Raw genomic sequence first — 17814 nt, 5'->3', positions numbered from 1 at the left:
GCCACCCCAACCCTCAGCCCCATCTAAAATTATATTTTGCCTCATCTTCCTGGGTCTTATAAGTCCCGAGGTGTGAGATGGGTTCTAAAACCATCCTACTGGTCCCTCGTCGTGTTTACTTCTGGCAGGTGGAAGAATCGGGTGGTTGTGGCAGAAGTAGAGCCCCCGACCTGCATGAGGCTAGCGTCTATATCTTCCTGGCTGTAGATCCTTGGACAGCTCCTCTCTCAGTGAGCCTGCCGTGGTCACTGTTGACTGCCTGAATTTTCTGCCCTGCAGCTTTAGGCTTAGGGAACTGGGCTGCCTGTTGCTGACAGGGAAAGACTATGATTTGTCAGATGTCAAAGAGCTCATATTTCCCTGACTGTAAGCTCATGATGGGCCGGGAATGTGTCAGTTATACTGTTGTGTTGTACTCTCGCTAGTACTTAGTACAGTGCCCTGCACTCAGTGAGCAATCAGTAAATGTGATTGATTGATCTAACCTCATTTAGAGGTTTGAAGTCCCTGAAGACCCAGGGAAAGTGCTTTTATAGTCCCCCGAACATCTTCCAAAGAAGTGCAGAAGAGGAGATACTGAGGCTCAACCCAAGCCCCAACACCCAGGCCCCTCTTCAGGATCTGTCACAGAGACGGCCAGGCAGGGATCCAGGGCTGACCACTTGGAAATGACAAAAGGCCTGTAAAATTTCATTTCTTTAGGCAGCTAATGAGGGGGAACAGAAAGAGCTCTGTTTTTAACCGCCCATCTGGAGGGAACTACACTCCCCAGAACCCAATTTCCAGCCCAACTCCATCAAGCACTGAGCTAAGCACTAGGTTAGAAACAAGATGACTGGATCAGACACAGTCTCTGCTCCAAATGGGGCTCATGGTCTAAGAGGAAGAGAGAGCTGGTGTCTTTTTACAGATTTAATAGATGAGGAAATTGAGGCACTGAGAGGTTAAGTGACTTGCCCAAGGCCTTATAGCAGGCCAGTGGAAAAGACATAGAAATCAGTCACTGTTTTTAGTCCCATGCTCTTTCCACTAGACCACACTGCTTCCCTTCTGGTTGCATTGCTTTATCTGGCAAAGAACTACTGGGTGACCTGAGGGTCAACCTCTGTATTGGAGGCGAGAGGACCTGGGCTAAGGGCTGGGTCAGGACCTGATATCTTGTCTTAACATCTGAGCTCGGCCAGAAACCGATGCCTTTAAATGACCCTCTTAAAATGCTATTAATGGCAAATTTCCTCCAAGGGATTTGTAAGTTCTAGCTCACAACAGCAAATTAGGCAGGGAGCAGGGAGGAAGCAATTAAAAAAATAAATGAATAGCCCCCCTAATTTATATTTCAATAGTACACATAGCAGATTTCAAGCTCCTTGAGGGCAGAGTTTGTGTCAACTAAGCAGTCTCCTAAATACTTGATACATTGCTCTGCACAGAGTAAGCACTCAAATACAATTGATTGATTTATTGAGACAGGTACATACATAATTATTTTCCTTGCTTGTCCATTTGCAATTTGGTCCTTGCAAACTATGAACTCATTGCGACCCAGGAACCAGGGCAATGGTATGTGTTCCTTGTATGATCTTAGACGGTGATCTCGCTGATGGATGGGGACTGTGTTTAATTCTCACCTGTTTATTCTCTCCCAGTGTTTAATACACTGCTCTGCACAAAGTAAGCACTTAATAAATACTCTTACTCCTTCTATTACTATTACTACTACTGCCATCATGGAGACTCACAGCACTGTCTGTGAGAGAATCCCTTTTTCTTAAAAAAAATGATGAAATGAAATGATGGAGCAGAGTTCAGAATGAAAAACGAGCTAAAGAGAAAAGTCCTAGAGAAGGATGTGTTGAGATGGAATCATTGCTATCCATCTCCTAGGACATCAGTGTTTTTTCAGCATGGCTCAGTGGAAAGAGCACAGGCTTGGGAGTCAGAGGTCATAGGTTCTAATCCCGGCTCCACCACTTGTCAGCTGTGTGACTCTGGACACGTCACTTAACTTCTCTGTGCCTCAGTTCCCTCATCTGTAAAATGGGGATCAAGACCATGAGCCCCACGTGGGACAACATGATCACCTTGTATCCCCCCCCAGCGCTTAGAACAGTGCTTTGCACATAGTAAGTGCTTAACAAATGCCATCATTATTATTATTATTTCCTGAAAGAAAGTCTAGGTACTGTGATGAGTACCTTTCAAAGTTCATAATATGCGTACTTGTTAATACCAGATAACAATTTTAAAATTGCTTAAAATGTAATTATAAAACTTAAAGGTATCAGCATGGTCTAGTGGATAGAGCATGGGTCTTGGAGTCATAAGGACCTGGGTTCTAGACTGACTCTGCCACTTGTCTTCTGTTTGACCTGGGCAAGTCACTTAATTTCTCTGTGCCTCACTTACCTCATCTGTAAAATAGGGATGAAGACTGTGAGCCCCATGTGGGACAGGGACTGTGTCCAACCTGATGAGCTTGTATCTATGCCAGAGCTTAGTACAGTGCTTAACACATAATAATAATAATGGTGGTATTTGTTAAGTGCTTACTATGTGCAAAGCACTGTTCTAAGCACTGGGGAGATATAAGGTGATCAGGTTGTCCCATGTGGGGCTCAAAGTTTTAATTCCCATTTTACAGATGAGGGAACTGAGGCACAGAGAAATTAAGTGACTTGCACAAAGTCACACAGCTGGCGAGCAGCAGAGCCGGGATTAAAACCCATGACCTCTGACTCCCAACCCCGGGCTCTTTCCACTGAGCCATGCTGCTTCTCACATGGTATGTTCTTAACAAATATCATTATTATTATTAGAGCATATCTGTGGCAAAATGTTCACTCCATCCCAGATTGCCACCAATCACTAGGGGTGGAGAAGGATGGAGAGAGATGGTAGCAAAATGCCTTCACTGTAGAAAGAGCTAGGCCAGGCACCACTTAGGAGAGGCACATGACACAACCCCTGACATTCTAAGTCTGATTGTCCACCTTTCACTCTGCTTATCACATAAGTGATGGAGCTATGATGCTCTTGCTTTTTTCCACCTTAAAAATCTTAGAATACCAAATCTGGAAGGGGCCTCCAGAGCTGGAAGGGATCTTCAGATCCCCTCTGGCCCATTTCTTCTTGTATGGGTCCCAGTGAACATGAAAAGCAACTGGACCCATAAAATGCTGCACGGAATGGGAAATAGTTAAAGGCAGTCCTTAGCCACTTTATCCTGATTGAACAACCCAATTCTTTTAAGTTTGACTCTTTAGACCTGTTTCCCTCCAGTTTTCAATATGGGAATTTATTTTGATCATTTTTGGTGTTCTTCTCTAGACCTTCTCCAGTTTATCAATATCTTTTTTCAAATGCTGGATTCAATACTGGACAGAGTGCAGAGCAGAAGGATTCATTCTCCCCTGTTGATGACACTAACCCCAATTCCATGTTGACCTAAAATGATGACACTGTATTGGTGACTCATATTTGACTTATGGTCAACATTCTGTTGCATTTGTGTGCAGCATCCTTTCTTCTCTTGTTAAAGATGTGTGTTCCATCCCTAAGTGCATTACTTAACACAGGAAGCTACTGAATTTCACCCTGCTTTTGTAGGATTAGCTTTTGCTTCTTTGAATTCTAAAACCTGTACCCTTTAAGCCCTTGTAATTCAACTCACCCTCAGCCCCATGGCACTTATATACATAGCTGTAATTTATTCATTTTTATTCATTCTGTCTCCCCCTCTAGACTGTAAGGTCATTCATTGTGGGCAAGAAATGTGTCTACCAACTCTGCAGAACTGTACTCTCTCAAGTGCTTAGAACAGTGCTCTGCACACAGTAAGTACTCAATAAATACAATTGATTGCTTGATTGATAGTACCTTAGCCCCTCCCAGTTTAGTATCACTGGCCCTTTTGATATGCACATTCTTGTTGCTTTCATTCAGATCATCAAGAAAAAGATTAATTAAAAAATGGTCTCAAAGGAGAAGCAGTATGGCCTAGTGGAAAGAGCATAGGTCTGGGAGCCAGGAGAACTGGGTTCTACTTCTGGCTTTATCACTTGCTTGATGTGTGCCTTCGGCAAGTCATTTAACTTCTCTATGCCTCAGTTTCCTCACCCGTAAAATGGGGATTTGATCGCTCTTTTCTCGTCCCCCTAAATAGACTATGAGTCTGTGTAGTACAGGGACTGTGGCTGAGTTGATTGTATTGTTTCTATCCCAAGGCTTAGCTCAGTACTTGGCACATGGTAAGAACTTAACAAATACCATACTTATTATTCAAAAGATTCCCTGTGGGACACGATTCAAATTGTCCCTCTGTTAGGCCCTGAATCACAGACCAGATGTATACCTACCTAACAGTGGTTGAGACCATACTTATGTAACTTCTCAGAGAGAGAAACCAAGTTCTAGGCAGGCTTCTCCTTGTCTCTGTGGCCTACTGCTACCCAGGAAGACTAAAAGGCAATGATTTCTGGCTTCAAGTATATGAAGGTTTTAATGGATTTTATGGGAAGGGTTGTGTTCAGTTGTTCTCCAAGTCCACTGAGGACTGATCAAGAGAAAATGATTTTAAATTAAACCAGAAGAGAGTGGGTATAAGAAAGTGTTTATTGATTATCAGGGTGATATAACAGTGGAATAGACTAACTAGAGAGGGGGTGAGGTGGTTGTGTATTCTTCTCTCCTGGAGATCATTAAGGAAAGAAAAGATTACCATCTGTCCTGGATCATTTGGTGAGTTCCTTGCCTGGAGGCAGAGAGCTGGACCAGATGATTTCTCAAGACCCCTTCCAGCTCAGTGATTCTCTGTGTCTAAGATTACATCAGTCTGGCATGATTTCCTCTTTACAAAGCCCCGCTCATTGCTGCCTACTATCTTCTGATCTTGCTGGTGGTTGCAAATTGATTGTTTGAACATCATTTGTTCAAGTATCCTCCCAGGTAATGGACTTAGGCCAGAGTCTGTAATTACTTGAGTCATCTTTGAAGAGGAGGCTCTCCCGATCTCCAGAGTTCTCCAGCACCACAGTTTATAGCTCTGCAGTAAACTCTGCCACTCTTTAAGTACCTTAGATTGCCCCCCCTGCCCCCCCAAAATATAGGAACCAGGTCATCCTTCAGGTGGGGTACAAAGCAGCAACACTGGAGCAAGAATCTGTGTATAAATGCCTCAGCCTGGGACACAAGAAAGAAACTCTCCACTGCTGCTGCTTCTTGCTGGGACCTCTGAATTCCCATTATTTGACCCCGTTGTTTGTGGCAAACCATCGATTGCTTGTTGTGAATTACCAATTGGTTACCTCCAGAAAAGAAGAATTGAAAGAAATGGAAGAAATTTCCATTATAGGCTCAGATTCCTTTTAGATTATGACTGTTTAAAGTCTCAATATATATGTGGCACTTCAAGCTGGCCTGGTTAGGTTGAGTTGTGAGAGAGGATTATTCCAGGGGACTCCATGTTTATCTTCGTGTCAGAGTTGGATCAGTAAAGTCAGTCAGCATGACAGCAGGGTCAGGGTTCACTCTCTCTGTCTTGCCTTTGAGCCCATTTCTTGGCTCCTTTGACCCTTGCCAAAAAGAACTGTACAAGTGAGCATATCCTAGGGCGTCATGATACAGTTTTGTAGTTCTCTGAAACTTCACTGCCAACTCACCTCTTCTCCCCTCACCTTCTGCCTCAGACAATGAGATGGAAAAGTGGCAGAATGCTAAATTTATGATGAGGGGTCTCCGGTTGAGAATGAGGGATGAGTTTGGTCCTGAGACTTCAAGAATGAGAATCTGCATGGAGAATTGATTACAGTGTTGGAGATCTGCTCAGCAGCCCTCAAATTCTCTCTTTCCTGCCAGTCATTTTCCTGCTGGGCCATTGTGTGCTATGAGTGACAATGTGGGCAGGGGTACAGCACACTAAGAAATGTGTGTGAAACGTTTTTATTTTAAATGGGCATTTTGGATGTTAAAAACCCCTGGGTGTGGGCAAATTTATACTGCGCGCGTACACACACACACACACCCCCCCCCCCCCCCCCTTTGTTAAATGCCTCCTTTCCCTAAGAAACCAGGCTAAATAGCAATTGAGAAAGCAATTGGATAAACTTGAATTCCAAATGTGTTGAACGGACAACCCAGGCAGAAGAGAGAATACATCACTGTCATCTTCAAAATGTATTTATCACCCTGAGCTCATTGTGCCGTACAAGGTTAGAGGAGCAGCTTGGTCTAGTGGATAGAGTACAGACCTGGGAGTCAGAAGGACTTGGATTCTAATTCTGGCTCTACCACTTGTCTGCTGGGTGACCTTGGGCAAATCACTTCACTTCTCTGTGCCTCAGTTACCTCATCTGTAAAATGGGGATTAAAACAGTGAACTCCTTGTGGGAATTGGACTGCGTCCAACCTGATTACCTTCTCTCTACCCCAGTACTTAGTACTATGCCTACTTCATAGTAAACACTTAAAAATACCACAATTATTATTATTATTTGGACTTCTGGGCAATGACGGGGAAGAGAGGAGAAGGCAGGGCTCCAAGGCTGCTACTCTTTCTCCCTTCAACAGCAGCCACTCGAAAAAAAAGCAATCATTGATTTTCCCCTCCTCTCCTTGTGTGACTGCAGTCAGGGGAGATCGATGTAATTGGACTAATAGGTAGATGCAAAAGGCTGTTTTGCTTATTCAGCTACATTATAGACCCTGGTCTGTATCTCCTCGTGTCTGACATGCTTCGGGCCAGCATCGTGCTATGTGCTCAGGCTCTAGAAGCCTAGTGGGGACACCTCAGGCCTCTCTGCACAGGAGGAGGTCACCATCTCACCTCCAAGATGGTGGGATGAGGCTGGAGATCTGCCCACAAGGAGGGAATCCAAGGAAGAGGCACCGAGAGCCCCGGGGTTGCTGCTGCACTACTGCAGGGAGGAAATCTGGATGTGGTTGGAGATGGGAAATACCCAGGAGAAAGGCCAAAATGCTTGCTGCTCTGATCCACCCCCTACTAATCAATCCCCTCAATCAATAAGCTTGTTTTGGGCAGGAAAAGTGCCTATTATATTGTACTCTCCCAAGCACTTAGTCCAGTGCTCTGCACACAGTAAGTGTTCAATAAATATGATTGACTAGCTGACTGACCAGTGAGATTTATTAAGTACTTACTATGTGCGGAACATTCATCCAAGCACTTGGAAAGTACAATGCAATGTAGTTGGTAGATACAATCTCTGCCCACAGGGAGCTTATAGTGTACAGGGGATGGACAGACATTAAAATAGATTTCAGACAGGGGAATGGAATCATCTCTCACGCTGGTTTGCAGGACTGGAAAGGATTACTGGGGAGGCAGAAGGTCAACCCATTTAGGAAGATTGCTTGTTTAAGCATTAGCATAAATTGAAATTAATTCAGTCCCATGTAGGTGGAAGTGAACTCACTTGTAATAATAATAATAATAATGTTGGTATTTGTTAAGCACTTCCTATGTGCAGAGCCTATGTGCAGAGCAAGTCACTTCACTTCTCTGTGCCTCAGTTACTTCATCTGTAAAATGGGGATTAAGATTGTGAGCCCCACGTGGGACAACCTGATTCCCCTGTGTCAACCCCAGCACTTAGAACAGTGTTCTGCACATAGTAAGCGCTTAACAAATACCAACATTATTAGAGCCCTGTTCTAAGCGCTGGGGTAGATATAGGGTAATAGGGTTGTCCCACGTGAGGCTCACAGTCTTAATCCCCATTTTACAGATGAGGTAACTGAGGTACTGAGAAGTTAAGTGACTTGCCCAAAGTCACACAGCTGACAGGTGGTGGAGCCGGGATTAGAACCCACGAATTCTGACTCCTAAACCCGAGCTCTTTCCACTGAGCCACACTGACACCTACTGCATTCTACCAAGTAAGTTCAAGCACAGGCAGAGAGATGCTTCCTTAACCTCCATGAGAAGCTCTGACCCTTCACTCTTCCAAGAGGGAGGGGCCTGGGAGACGTTAAGGAGGGGTGGGAGGAGCCAAAGAGCTCCATAACCTACTCTCTCCTCTCTAATCTCCTGTTGAAACTCACAGCAGATAGTTAAACATAGAAATGTATTTCTGCCCTTCTTCCTTTTCTTCACTCCCTGCCTAAAGCTTCTCCAGTTCTTCTGCAATTTCTCTCATGGTTGGATCCTTCTGGGTGGCTTTCTGGGTGCCAAGGGTGTGGTCCACCCCCTCTTTTCCATCCGCGTCCACTGGCCCCTCCAGAGTGTCTGTCTCTCTCAGCAGACTGAGAGAAGTGTGCCGTAATCACAGTAATTTTCAGATCCTTGAGTGCCACGGCTCAGCTGGAGCTCAGGATGTTTGCCCAGCTGTCTCACAAGAGGCGACCGGGTTATGTTTATTACTGTAGGTCCTGTCAAGAGCCATGGTGAATAAGAGCAGAGGAGTTTACAATGGAGTGCTATGGAGGCTGGTCGGAGAGAGTTCAGCTGTTCCAAGTATATTATGGGTACAGGCAGTGGGGCCCCCAGGGGCCCCCAAAAAGCTGAAGGAACAGGATCAGGAGCAGAAGATCAGAGGGTGCCTTCCTCAGGGTCTCTTGCCACTTGCTCTGGTGGCTGCCACTCTCTCTTCCAGCAGAAGGACAGTTCGGCTCTAGGCAGTATTTCTTTATGTGTGAGTGTGGAGAGGTGTGGAGAGGGGAGCTTGTGGGAAGGGGATGGTGGGAGGGAGGTGTGTCATGCAGTTTGGGAAGAAACCTCAGGTGAAATTTTGCCATGGTAAGGGTCTTGTGTTATGCTGTCGAGTCAACACCAGTTTCTAAAATCACTTGAATGAGCTAACAGCATTTCCCTACAAATATCACATGTAAATCCCACTTTGCCCCCAGAAAAGCCCAAACTCCTGAAATCATAAACCTGAACACCTGAGCCCTCTCTACTTTGCCAATGGATTCTCTACCATTCTCACCAGACCTTACTATTCACTCTCTTTCTGGGCTAACAAGAGCCCCAAACTGCACGTCCTCTTACCTTTCTTCCCTCAAGATGGACACACAGCAGGGTGAAAGGTGCCCCCAAAGATTCCACCTTATCCTGGAAGAACTCCTACTTGGAGACTGCTAGCCCAAAGACCTGCACCCTGTTGTGCTCTTTTTAATTTTTTTATGGTATTTGTTAAGTGCCTACTATGTGCCAAGCACTGTAATAAGCACTGGGGTAGATACAAGCTAATCAGGTTGGACACAGTCCTTGTCCTACATGGGGTTCATAGTCTTAATCCCCCTTTTACAGATGGAGTAACTGAGGCCCAGAGAAGTTAAGTGACTTGCCTAAGATCACCCAGGTGGTGGAGCAGGGATTAGAACCCAGCTCCTTCTGTCTCCCAGGCCCTTTCTCTATCCACTAAGCCATGCTGCTCTGCAGAGAACACATCAGAATTGTGCATATGGGTATGGATGGGTAGCTAAGCCTCTGGCTCAGTGCTCAGCCAGACACTGTAGACTCATTAACTGCACTCACCTAAAAGGAAAGTCCCTTCAGACTTTTTGATTCTGATTTTAATTTCAGAATTTTGATGCATCTTTCTTTGCTTCATCAAGTCCCTCCTCCAACACTTTCATTAAAGGCCAAGATGGGCAAATGATCTCTAATTCTATTGGTGGCCTGGTTTTGGATATTGGCTCATCTGTTGGCGAGCATCTAACCAGCTGTGAGCGGCGTCTAATGTTCAGCATCAAGCAGCCTCTTGAAGATTTATACAAAGGGCAAGGCGGTTCACCTGGTGATTAGCCTAGTTCTTGTAGGGTTTCTTTTTGTGGTATTTGCCATGTGACAAGCACAGCTCCAACCACTGGGATAGAGAGAAGTTTATCAGGTAAGACAGTTCCCTGTCCTGCATGGGGTGCACAATCTCCATAGGAGGGAGAACAGATATTGAATCTCCATTTTACAGATGAGGAAACTTAGACATAGAAAAGTTAAGTAGCTTGCCCCAGGTCTTACAGAAAGCAATTGCTAAGATTCAGTTGACTCTGGCTCCCAGACCTGTCCTTTTTCCAATAGGCCATCCTGCGTCTCTAGGTCATACTGTTTCTCTTGATGTGTTTCAGAGGAGTATCTGAATTATACTTGAATTCTCCTATCTTTGAAGTTGTTCATCTCTTCCCTGGAGTTCACCAAATCATCCTACTTCCAGTTACTATTGCTGTCAGACTTAATCTCTATTTTCCTTATCTGTGAAGTGACAATTTACCTAACAGAGAAGCAGGCCTGGTCCAGCCAGTTGGCTGCTATTCCTCTCATAAAACATGCTTATTATTCACAGTGGAGACTTCTTAATTTCCCCCATTCTATTATCCCACCTCAGTTCACTGTACAGACTCAGCTTCAAGAAATGAAGAACTCTCTTCCTCTTAAATGAAACCTCAACTGCAAAGTGAAAGATCCTGAGGGATATTATTGCCACAGACAATGAACTGAAGTGACTTTGCAGGCTGAAGTCCCGGGTTCGTGGCCATACATGATGGGCCAAATTGGATCTGAGGGCTCCAAACTCCTGACTCCCACTGTGATGTGTGCTCGGCCAGATGTAGGTCCCACTATCTACAACTCTTGCGAATGTCCTCAATGCAAAACACCACCAGATCTATTGAGTCCCCCAGGATCCTTCCATTCCTCCTTCTCAAAGCATTACCTGGTCATCATGGAGGTGGACAGGAGGGAAAGGAGGGAAGAAGAGGAGGAGAAGGAAGGGATGCAGCTATTTGAAAATAAGACTGGGGATCCGATTGCCAGTCTCCATGCAGGTGTGCCCAAACAATTGCTTCCAGTTGTGTTGGTAGAACCTCCAGTTGCTCATATCCCCATTAAACATGGGTCCAGTAGAGATGTAGGATACCAACTACAGGGGATGTAGAATCTCTTCAAAAGAGGAGTGGTAATGTAATAAATGTGAGTTCAGTGTTTATTATGTACCAAGCACTGTACTAAGCGTAGACACAAGACAATCAGGTTGGACCCTGTCCCTGTCTTTCAAGGGACTCATAGTCTTAAACAGGAGGAAGAACGGACATTTAATCCCCATTTTAAATATGAGGAACTTGAGGCACAGAGAAGTTAAGCATCTTGCTCAAGCTCACCCAGCAGGCAAGTGGCAGAACTAAATAATGTTGGTATTTGTTAAGTGCTTACTATGTGCAGAGCACTGTTCTAAGAACTGAGATTGGAACCCAGATCCTCTGGCTCCCAGATCTATGATCTTCCCACCAGGCCATGAGGCTTATCAATTCATTCAATCATATTTATTGAGCTCTTACTGTGTGCAGATCACTGTATTAAGCTCTTGCCCAAACCTGGTAAAAAATGAACTGTCAATGGTCCCAAGTAGAAGAAGCCCAAAATCCAAACCAGAAGTCAGTCTTTGTTTCAAGCACATCTCCTGGCTCTCTCTTTCCCCAAACCTAGATCGAGGAAACCCCGGTCAATGCTCACTACAGGAGTGTTGAGGCAGAAACTGCCTGGGGCTTTCTGGTTTCTAAATGTAATCTGAAAGGAGGTAGCGTGAAAAGCACCCCAGCTCAGCTGGATAGACGGCTGCATCACGGATTTAGTCACATATGGGATTCCCCTCTCTGTACAAGGTTGCCATAGTAACATATTTGGACCAGAGGAGGTCAACCAGTCCACCGAGGTCTGTCCACCCATCTGTCTGGCATTTATATCGTTCAATGCTCTTCTCCTTAAAGGGATTGTCTAATTTTCAGATTCCCCAGTATCTTCTGCCCGAGCTCTCTTTGACTCCTCTCTTTATTCTGGGCCCAAATTTCTCCTCTTTCCTTCCACAGCTTCTAAAGTTGCTGCACCTTCACAAAATCACCAGGACTTCCCTCTCTCCGGTTTTATCAGGTCCTCCTCTTCTCCCCTGACCCCATAAGATCAGTTCCTGTTCCTTTCTTCCTTGGCAGCTGCCTGGGGACCTGTCCTGTGGACCACCATCAGTTCCCAGAATCCATTTCTATTTTGGGAAGGACCAGCACTTTCCACAGCCTTTGGACTGGAGGAGATCTCAAGAGACTATCTAGTCCAGCTGCCTATCTCCAATACCTGTTCTCCCTCCCACTTAGACTGTGAGCCCCATCTTGGGCAGGGACTGTGTCCAATCTGATGATCTTTTATCTACCCCAGTGCTTAGTACAGTGCTTGACATATAGTAAGAATTTAACAAATAGCACAATTATTACTATTATTATGTGCACTCCCATACCCATCCTTTCACAATTTTTGGAACTGCACAACCTCTTGGGGTGACTAGTTCTGGGGCTCAAACCTCTCATACACTCTTCAGTGGGGATTATTAGTTAGACATCAGGAAGACTTTCCCGACTGTCAGCGTTATGAGACTTAGGAATGCTTGACCAAGGGAAGCAGTGGTCTTCAGCTCTGCAGATTTGAAGGCAAAGGGTAAATGCTTCTTTCTGGGGGTGGGATGGTGGGGGGTGGATTGTGTACCATCTTGTCTGGAGGCAGGGGGTTGGTTTATTCATTCATTCAATCGCATTTATTGAGTGCTTATGCAGAGTACTAAGTGCTTGGAAAGTACAATAAGTGCATGACCTCTGGGCAAGTATGATTTCACAGTATTGTTTCTAGCTAGATCGTCAGCTTCTTAAGGCAGGAATGGCTCTCCCTGCATCTCTGCATAATAGGGAGTTTGCCCACAGAGCCCAATCAATAATAAATAACGCGGATAATGAAAAGACTTTCTGGCACAGGCCTTTGGCAAACCCTTGCAAGAGCTGCACACCCCAGTCACGTCCCGTCTGTGAGCCAAATTCTCAGGAGAGAGATGGCAGCAGCACAAACCCGCCCACGCTCATAGCCAGCATGCAGCATGGCCCCGATGGCCCGGCCAGGTCTCCCTGGGCCAGCGCCGTCGTTGGACAACCGAGTCTGCTGACCTGTTCTTGTCCAGGGCCCTCTCTGTGGGTGCTGTTGACAGGCATCCAGGCCTGCAGATGTCCCTGACACATCTTCATTTGTGAATCTGGATCCTGGAGGGGCCCTGATTGAGCTGTACAATCTTTGGACGAGCTCTCTGCAGGTGGATGCCAGGAAGCGATTCAGTAGGGCTATTGGGAATGGAGAACATTCAGACCTGGCTGATGTCTGATGTCTCTTGCTGCTCTGCACATCTATGCCCAGGAGACTGTTTCTGTGTAAACCCTTCTCAAGAGCTTTCTTCTGCCTCTTTGAAGCCTAGAGTGCCTGGTCTTGCCCTCTCTCTGGGCTGGTTCTCAACATACCCCACCCCTACAGGTCCTTGAAAGACCTCTTTCTGATGGGCAGAAACTACTCTCGAATTTTTAAATACCACTATCAACAAAGGATAGATAAAGCAACTTTCCTCTACACCAACTCCCCTGACAATACCTCTCTGGAAACAGTCACTGACTAAAGCTCTAGACTGTAAACTCTTTGTAGGCAGAGGATGTGTCTGTTGTATTTTATATTCTCCCAAGTGCTTAGTACAGTGTTCTGCACACAGTAAGCTCTCAATAAATATGATTAACTGACTGGAAGCCTGGTTTGGGAGTAATCAGGAGAAACCCAAGAAGTTTTTGGAAGGTGAGTCATGTTGAAGAAGAGTCTTTTGGCAATGGTTCTAAATCTTGGGTTGGATTATCACTCTAGAATGTAAGCTCCTTGTGGGCAGGACATGTCTACCAAATCTGTTTTAGTGTATTCTTTCAAGGTCTTAGTACAGGACTCTGCACAAAGTAAGCACTTATTATAGACCATGGATTGACTATTCCTCTGAGCTGGAAGAGGACTATAACACCTGCTATTTCATTTGCCCTCTGATTGACTATTCCCCTGAGCTTGGAGAGGACTGTTACACCTGCTATTTCATTTACCCTTGGGTGGTAAAATATATCCCAGAGAGGCTAAGTGACTTGTTCATGGTCACAGAATGTTCAATGACAGAACTGAGCTTAGGACTCCTATTCCTGTTCTACATATCAGGTCAGGCTGTTTCCCGGAGGGATCCAGGTTTCAGGACACTGGCAGTTGTCTCTTGAATCTTCCCTGCCCCTCAACTCTCTAATCCACCAAACCCCAGTGCCACATCAGTAACAGACAATCCAATCTACCAAACTAACCTGAAAGCTTTGGGTCTTGATAATGTTTCATTGACTGCATGTCAAGTAAGGGTTTGGCATGGGATCGTAAATAGCTGGCTACTCCGCCCTTTCCTGGCAGCAATACTTTCTCAGAGGAGAAAGCATAGAATGGCATCTGGGATATGATGAAAGTTCATGGAACCTGGAACCCTTAAGAGCTTGTCCCCATTATGTTAAAACAACATTGTGATCAGCTTAACTTGGGATCATTCTCAATCTTTCTGGGTCCTTCATTGGAACTTTGGAGGGCTCCAGGAGCAGAACACTGAGGGTTCACTCTGGGAAGGAAGTTTCTGGAAGATGCAGATAAGGGATGGTGAGCCCAGAACCATTTTTCTGATACTGCAGATGGAGAACATTCTATGCTGTTTGCTTTTTTGCCCACCCTTGCAAACCTGCCTATTTATTAAGCTTATTCAAACAGGGCATTAGTATTGCTGCCGAGTCTCAGCTGGGGAACAAACCCAAATAGGAAACTCCAAGTGTTTGGGACAGGGTGCTGCATTCCAAGCTGCACAACAGAGAAGAAACCTAGTCCGTTGAGGCTTAGGAGCAGCCAATCGCTATCTTCTACCAGGTTGTTTGTGCAGAGCAAGAGACTTATACACCTTAAGCCAAAGCTTATCTCTAAGAAGACAAAATACAGGAAGAAGCCAACAGCTCAATGGCCTAGAGGTCTGTGGGTCGATGGGCCACCAGATGAGGGATGGAATTTAAAGAACCCACCAGGAACCTGTTTCTATGCTGCTCTCAAACCCTGGGCACTGTATGCCCAGACAGGGTGGTCATACATTCCAATTCTGGCTCTGCCACTTGTGTGCTCTGTGACCTTGGGCAAGTTACTTAACATCTCTATGCCTCAGTTACTTCATCTGTACGATGGGGATTAAATCATACTCCCATGCAGTAGGGCTATCTGAAGGCCCATTCAGATCTATGCACGCTTCTGATTTCACTCTAACGGAATGCAGAGAAAACCACGGCACCTCCTGAACACTGCAGTGATTATGTCACGACCGATCTTTAATCGCCCTGTCTGCGGGGTTATTTATTTCCCTGTCCGGTGATAGTCTCCTTTGAACAGCTCATAAATTGGTTCCATCTATTATCGATGTTCACTAATTTCCCCTGAAGAGGCTCAGAGCCTAGCACATGATACACGATTTCCATTTTTAATAACATTTGTGTTGCGGTAGACGGCTGGCTCGCCTCAGCTGTTGTGGCAGCCTCAGAGGTAACCAGCTCAAGATTTGTGGTTGCTTCCCTCATTTTTACAGGCCGTTCCAGACAGCAAAGCTACAAGGGGGAAAGCCGCACGTGAATTACTACTCTGATTCCTTAGAGTGTTTCTACATTTTCGCCCACACCGAGGACAGGAGAGAGAAGAGGGGTGGGGAGATACCAAGAGCCCCTTGGCGTAATTTCCCCAGTACATCATTTCCATTTTCATCAGTGAGCCAGCAGGCACCTGGAAGCATTAGCACATTTGAACACTTTCTAAATAGAAAACACTAGTGGCTCAAGGTGTTTCAGGGTTGTAGGCATTAAAGCACTTTTGTAGGAAAGGGTTTGTTTACAGATAACATACTGTTCTGCTGTAATGAAGACCAGACACAAGCAAATTCAAATCAGGGGACTGGGTTCAGTTTTATTCAGTCGTTCCTTTTAAGAAGAAACTGGAGGAAGTTTGGAGATGTGCACTGAAGGTGGAAAGGTGGTCTTAAATTGCAGCAGGAGAGATTTAGGTTAGAATTAAAGAATAACTTCCTTATAATGCTACAACAGTCTGGAGCCCATAGGAAAGACGATCACTTGTCTTTGATGGTAGAGAAACAATTTTATTTGAAGGCAGAGGGCTGGTCTATAGTCCTCTAGACTGTGAGCTCACTGTGGGCAGAGAATGTGTCTGTTTGTTGTACTGTACTCTCCCAAGCTCTTAGCACAGTGCTTTGCACACAGGAAGCGCTTGATAAATACAATGGAATGAAGGAATGAATGAAAGGACAAGATGGCTCCTTAAAATCCCTTCCTGTACTACAATCGAGTTCTTAACACAGTGCTCTATATGAAGTAAGTGCTCAATAAATACCATTGATTGATTGAAAATGCACAAATAGATGTGCCTTTGATAACCTCCCACCAAAGTCTCTGAACTCCAGTTCGTTGCTCTCTCAACAGATCATTCTGGATACCCTTTCCAGGCAGGCTCTTTCTCGAACCCTTTAGTACTTCATAAAATGGAGTTTACTTGAGATGAAAGGTGAGAACATGACACATCAATTCCAGTCCTATACAAACCCCACCCTCCGGATTAGGTGGAATAAACTAGAATACAAAGCCTCTTTCGGGGAGACCCAGATCCAGGCTGCTAATAATAGAAAAACATAGCTGGCACTTTAAAGGAAGAGTACATAGTCAAACTCACCATGGTTGTTTCTGCAATGGAACCGAAGCTGTTGATGAAAATGTTGCAGCTGACATTGACCGGAGGGCCTGCAGAACAAGAAGCAGTAGATTAATATGCCAGGTCATGGTTATTGGCCTGTGTTCATCTCCTGGAGTTTTACGCTAAGGTCGTCTTGATCTTGTTCCTGCTCCAGTGTGCTTCTGGGGCCCAGTGGGTCCGGATGAGCCCGCAGGTCTGGTGTTTATCAAAAGCCTGGGACGCTTGCAAAATGCTTGCTCAGATGCCTTAATTTCGTGGCCCCAGAGCGAGTGTCAGATCTGGACCAGGAGGGCCAACCCTGAAATTTGCTTTCATTAACACACAGATGATTCCTCATCCCGCCATATGGTCTAAAATCCCTTCCTCAACCCTTCTCTGGCCCTTTTCTAATTTGAGGCTGAAATGCACAACGCTGCAGCTTTCGGACTCCAGTCTGGGGTTCGTGATCTGCATTAAGTACACCCAGGTGAGCATCTGAACTCCAGGTGCCCTTTTACATGGACCCATGTAACTGGAAATACATTTTGAAGGAGAGGCGTGAGACCAGTTAAGTAGGAAGGAGGCTGGGAAACTAAATGACGTTGCAATGGAGGTACTGAATAGACACAATCTCCACCCTCCTCCTTCTATTTGGTGTCCATCAGAGATTAGAAGAACCAACAGGGCAGCAAACTGTTTTTCAATAACGAGATCCCCGTGATCCTTTATTGTCCGACACCAATATTTCAGGATAAATATAACTGTTCATTGCAAAGAGGTGGGGGCCAGGTATTGTTCAAAGACAAAATGAACATCAAACATCCCAAGGCCACTGATCCTACCTATAGACCTAGAGCAGGGGACAACTGGAGAAATGTCTTCTTCTCCCACTCCCTTCTGTGCTTGCAATTGCATTTATAGCCTTTATTCACCCCTCCCTCAGCCCACAGCACTTATTTATATATATGTAATTTATTTATATTAATGTCTACCTTCTCCTCTAGGCTGTAAGCTTGTTGTGGGCAGGGACTGCGTCTACCAAATCTGTTATATTGTACTCTCCTAAGCGCTCAGTACAGTGAGTGCTCAATAAATATGATTGATTGATTAGTAGGGAGAAGTGGCTCACCCAGTGCTCATCAGAATGGTCCTCTGGGAGCCAGAAATAGAAATCAGGAGTCTTGCATCCTAGAACTGGGTGCTAGCCTGGAGAGCAGACTATTTCCTGAGTGGAT

The 17814-nt window shown here is 45.2% G+C and overlaps 1 protein-coding gene across 1 annotated transcript in view; it reads right to left on the bottom strand.

The window, feature by feature from the left end:
• The window catches only part of GLRA1 (glycine receptor alpha 1), a 104542-nt gene that overhangs the window by 20262 nt on the left and 66466 nt on the right, over positions 1–17814 (bottom strand). Inside the window, exon 3 of the mRNA XM_029050339.1 lies at positions 16580–16647. Coding sequence (XP_028906172.1) covers positions 16580–16647 — 68 coding nt within the window. The remainder of the gene's footprint in view (positions 1–16579; positions 16648–17814) is intronic.

The sequence above is a fragment of the Ornithorhynchus anatinus genome, chromosome X1 (assembly GCF_004115215.2).
Source record: "Ornithorhynchus anatinus isolate Pmale09 chromosome X1, mOrnAna1.pri.v4, whole genome shotgun sequence".
In the NCBI taxonomy this organism is placed as follows: domain Eukaryota; kingdom Metazoa; phylum Chordata; class Mammalia; order Monotremata; family Ornithorhynchidae; genus Ornithorhynchus; species Ornithorhynchus anatinus.
The sequence above is the reverse complement of the archived record's forward strand: the minus strand, read 5'-3'. Positions and strand labels throughout refer to the sequence as shown.